General features: G+C 40.1%; 2 protein-coding genes across 2 annotated transcripts; one reads left to right on the forward strand and one right to left on the reverse strand.

Moving 5' to 3' along the window:
* Window positions 1–2,899, forward strand: LOC126634511 (pentatricopeptide repeat-containing protein At1g02150-like). Its single transcript, XM_050305030.1, has 2 exons — window positions 1–447; window positions 1,341–2,899. The coding sequence occupies exons 1-2, from the start codon at window positions 91–93 to the stop codon at window positions 2,577–2,579; spliced, it is 1,596 nt and encodes a 531-aa protein (XP_050160987.1). The 5' UTR covers window positions 1–90; the 3' UTR covers window positions 2,580–2,899.
* An 83-nt stretch (window positions 2,900–2,982) lies between these two features.
* On the reverse strand, window positions 2,983–4,105 carry LOC126634523 (expansin-A25-like). Its single transcript, XM_050305038.1, has 2 exons — window positions 3,925–4,105; window positions 2,983–3,738 (listed from the first exon to the last, which is right to left on the reverse strand). Exons 1-2 carry the CDS (start codon window positions 4,082–4,084, stop codon window positions 3,119–3,121), a joined length of 780 nt encoding a protein of 259 aa, XP_050160995.1. The 5' UTR covers window positions 4,085–4,105; the 3' UTR covers window positions 2,983–3,118.
* Window positions 4,106–4,550: the final 445 nt, after the last annotated feature.

Raw genomic sequence — 4,550 nt, forward strand, 5'->3', positions numbered from 1 at the left:
TTCCAACCCAACCTATGTCTCTGTTACGCAAACCAACACATCTCTCTCTTCCCATTCCCAATAAACCCTCCTCCTCCTCCACTAAACAAAATGCTTCCCCAAACTACCGTCCACCACCACCACAACGCCACTCTCCCCTACTTCCTCCCCTTCCCGTACAAAATCCCAACTCTGACCCTCCCTACTTTCCTAAATTTCCAAAAACTCCCCACCATCTCATGCTCCATATCCCAAGTCCACAACTATGGCACTGTGGACTACGAGCGGAGGCCCATGGTCAAATGGAATGCCATTTACCGGAAAATATCGCTCACGGAGGATCCCCAAGTCCGGTCTGCAGACGTGTTGAACCAGTGGGAGAAGGAGGGCAGGAAGCTCACCAAGTGGGAGCTTTGTAGAGTGGTCAAGGAATTGAGGAAGTACAAGCGCTATGATAGAGCTCTTGAGGTACAAATAAAAGTGAAATATTTAACTGAAAAATCTTATCTTGTGCAGTTATTTTGTGGTTTTAGGGTGTACTGGTTATTGGGTATTTCATGGTTTTGTGGGGAAATGCTTCAGTTTAATCTTGTGTATTTATGCTCCTGGGTAAATTCTATATTGGGTTTTTTTAATTTGGTGTTTCTGAGTGTACTTTCATTGATAGGTAAGTGAAAAGTCAAATTTACTGTTTAAATTGATTGGTCTGGAAGTTTTGTTTCTCTTGTCTTGGTACGATCATGCATTGATATAGGTAATGCAGTTGATATGTTTCTCTGGGTTGTAATATCAGTATTCGGAAACTCTTGGCCTAAAATGATAAGCAACCAGTTACCACTACCGGTTTAAAGGCCTATTTTGAGTCTGTTAGCTGAAAGAACACTGAGATTTTTAGATGTTGATATGTCTGGCGATTTTTTATGTTAGAATGCATGTTATTAGATAACAAATCTCCAATTATATCGTGATTGCGAAATGGAAAATGTCTGGAAAATATGTTTTCATTACAGGCCGAATCTTAGAACTGTGAATATGGCCTGAAACTTTTAGTAATTTTCGTTTTTAATTGTTTAGTGAATGTAACAGGCCAACTCTTAAAACTTCTCTCATCACCTTCTAGTGCAATTGAGTCAAACCTTCAGTTTTCCTGATAAGCCAATATCTGCAAATGAAAATATAACTTGCATACTAAATTTACGTATATCATAAGGGCTCTAACACTGTATGGAAGGTTTTGACTCATTTGAACCCAAACAGGAGAGATTAAGATTTTATCACGGAATGAAATGGAGAAGTCTGAGGATACAAGTTGTTAAATACTAAATTTACCTGATTTTCCGTATTTTTCGTGCACCCTGCAGGTGTATGATTGGATGAGCAACAGAGGAGAGAGGTTTAGAATATCCACTAGTGATGCTGCAATTCAACTAGATTTAGTTGCTAAAGTTCGGGGAGTTGCTAGTGCTGAAAATTACTTCCTGAGCCTGCCAGGTACATTAAAGGACAGGAGAATATATGGGGCTCTACTCAATGCCTATGTTCGGGCTAGAATGAAAGAGAAGGCAGAAGCATTACTGGATAAAATGAGAACTAAGGGGCATGCATTGCAATCTCTTCCATTTAATGTGATGATGACACTTTATATGAATCTCAAAGACTATGATAAAGTTGATTCGATTATTTCTGAAATGCTAGAGAAAAACATTCAGCTAGATATATACTCCTACAATATCTGGTTATCGTCTCGTGGATCCCAAGGATCTGCAGAACGGATGGAAGAGGTTTTTGAAAAGATGAAAGTGGACAGAACCATTATTCCCAACTGGACCACATTCAGCACAATGGCTACAATGTACATCAAGATGGGGCAGCTTGACAAGGCTGAAGCTTGCCTAAGGAAGGTTGAGAGTAGGATCACAGGTCGGGATCGGATACCTTATCATTATCTCTTAAGTCTTTATGGCAGTGTTGGCAAGAAAGAGGAGGCTTATCGGGTGTGGAATGTATACAAAGCAAGTTTTCCCAGTATTCCGAATTTGGGTTACCATGCTATCATGTCTTCTCTACTCAGATTAGGTGACATTGAAGGGGCTGAAAAGCTTTATGAGGAATGGCTGACGGTTAAGTCAACATACGACCCTAGAATTGCAAATCTTTTCATCACATTTTATATTAAAGAAGGGGATTTTGTTAATGCCCAAAGTTTCTACGATCACATGGTTGATGTAGGAGGAAAACCTAATTCAAGTACATGGGAGGCCCTTGCTGAAGGGCATATTGCAGAGAAGAGAATTTCTGAGGCATTATCCTGCTGGAAAGAAGCTTTTTCTGCTGAGGGATCAAAGAGTTGGAGACCAAAGCCCGTAAATGTTTCTGCCTTCCTTGAACTCTGTGAGCAAGAAGGTGATTCGGTAAGCAAAGAGGTATTCATGGGACTTTTGAGTCAGTCAGGACAGCTTAGAAATAAGTTATATGTATCACTTCTTGGCTTAGCGGATGAAGATGTTAATTATAAAACTAACGTTAATGAGGATGATGATGAGAAGGCTGATGATGGATCAGAATTTCTTCTGAACCAATTGCAGGGTACTGCCCCGTGATACTTCTTTCTTGAATGTTTGGGAATATCTGCTCTAACTTATCGGGTGCAGCGAATGTTTTTCACTGAACTAGGTGGGTATATACAAGCTGCCAAGTTGACAGGGGCTTCATATCAACGTGAGTTTTGAAGGGAATATTACTCTGCAGAAGAATATATCAGTAATTTGTGCGACTGGAGACACCATCTCCACTCCTCGTATGCAGTGAGAGTTGGTATGAACTTGATGTAATTTTGTGTAGTTAAAGAGCAAGACGCTATGCAGTCAATTACATATGTATAAACTTCTAAATGATATCTTAATATATTCAATTCTCTCTCTCTCTCTCTCTCTCTCTCTCTCTCAACATTAAGTTGTTGAAGGGTTAAAACAACCAAGGCAAAAATAGCGTGCACATTGAATATGAATCCGAACACAATCCAATGGCTGGATCATCAAAATTGTTACTATTATTATTACAGACCATATGCATTACAAGATGGATCATCAAAAATTTCCACATAGGGCAAAGGCTGCAAAGTAACTCCTAATATAAGGGACTAAAAATTACTTCCCCCCTCAAAGGTTTGGCCAAATTGCCAATTTTCTGGTGCAACATTATCAAACTCAAGTGTTTTCCCATCACTAGTAGTAACCTGGAAGGACAAGCTTTGCCCTACCATCTTGCTTCCCGTCTGCCACATTTGGCCCCAGTTTCTTGACATCTGAAGCCAATCAGTGTTTGAGCCTCTGATTCTGACACTCGTCACATCTCCGGCGCCTCCGACATTGAAGACCAACACAGCAAGCCAGTAAGGGTTTCCATGGAACTCAAATTTAACCCCTCCTTGTTTGGAGCATGGGACTCTTCTGTACTTGATGGGTATTATCCCAGCTTTGGCCTGTGCAAGCTTTGTGAACATAGGCATGGACAAGTCAAAGTGTTTTTGTGGTGGATTGCACCAGTGGTCAGAAGCTGGGTCCCAGTTTGGTGGACAAAAATTGGTAGCTGTTATTTTGATAGTCCCAACATTAGGAAGGCACCATTGTGGATCATCAACACACATTACCTCGAAACACGCACCGCAAGTCAGCCCGTTGTTGAATAGTACTGTGCTTAGGGCTGTTGTCTCCAAGCCATAGCCTTGTCGAAACAGATCACCATATCCACATGCCCCTTCTGTTTAAAGTACAAGAAATAGATCAAGTTAAAATTATCAATCTATCGAAAACAAAAAATTTGTATGCGCCATTTATATATACATTCCTCTCATATTATGTACACCACCGAGTGGATTCAGTACTACTGTGAGAGATAGCAAGGTTATATGTAACCCGTGTATATATTGAAATATACTTTACTTACTCATGGTTTCTGAACCACCCATGTCACCATAAAACGTTGCGTGAGCGTCTTCCCAATCGTTGCTTGCGGCTTTCTCGCCAATGGAGGTTTTGTTGCCCATGGTTGGAACCAAAAGAGTGACGAGCACTATCCATGGAAGCAAGTTCTGAAACATAGCCATGACTGTATATTGATAGTCGGAGAAAACTGGAACGCTATTGCATTTCTAGCACGCACGCACGCATGTATATAGTGGTAGTCTTTGCAAGCCCATTTGCCATGTGTAATGAAGTTAGTGTGGCGGTTGGTAAATCTAAACATGCAAGCAAGGACCCTGTAGCCATATTCACATTATGGCAGTTGCTTATTAAATACAATTAACGTTAAACTTGGCTGGTAATGTCTTTATTGGATTTAGTCATCACAGATTTAAAATCACATGCAAGAACCATACCATAAATACCAAGGCTGAGGTGGATGGCATTATCTGGATGGTAGTTTATACCAAGTATAATTAAGTAGGCATTTGTTTTCTTTCCTTTTCTGTTTATTTAGTTTTGTTTAAAGTGAAGCCTTTTCTTATACAAGCAAGATACCAGGGAGAATCAAACTCGGAACTTTGGATGCAAGAATTAATAATATTTTTT

This window comes from Malus sylvestris, chromosome 2 (genome assembly GCF_916048215.2).
Source record: "Malus sylvestris chromosome 2, drMalSylv7.2, whole genome shotgun sequence".
Taxonomy (NCBI): domain Eukaryota; kingdom Viridiplantae; phylum Streptophyta; class Magnoliopsida; order Rosales; family Rosaceae; genus Malus; species Malus sylvestris.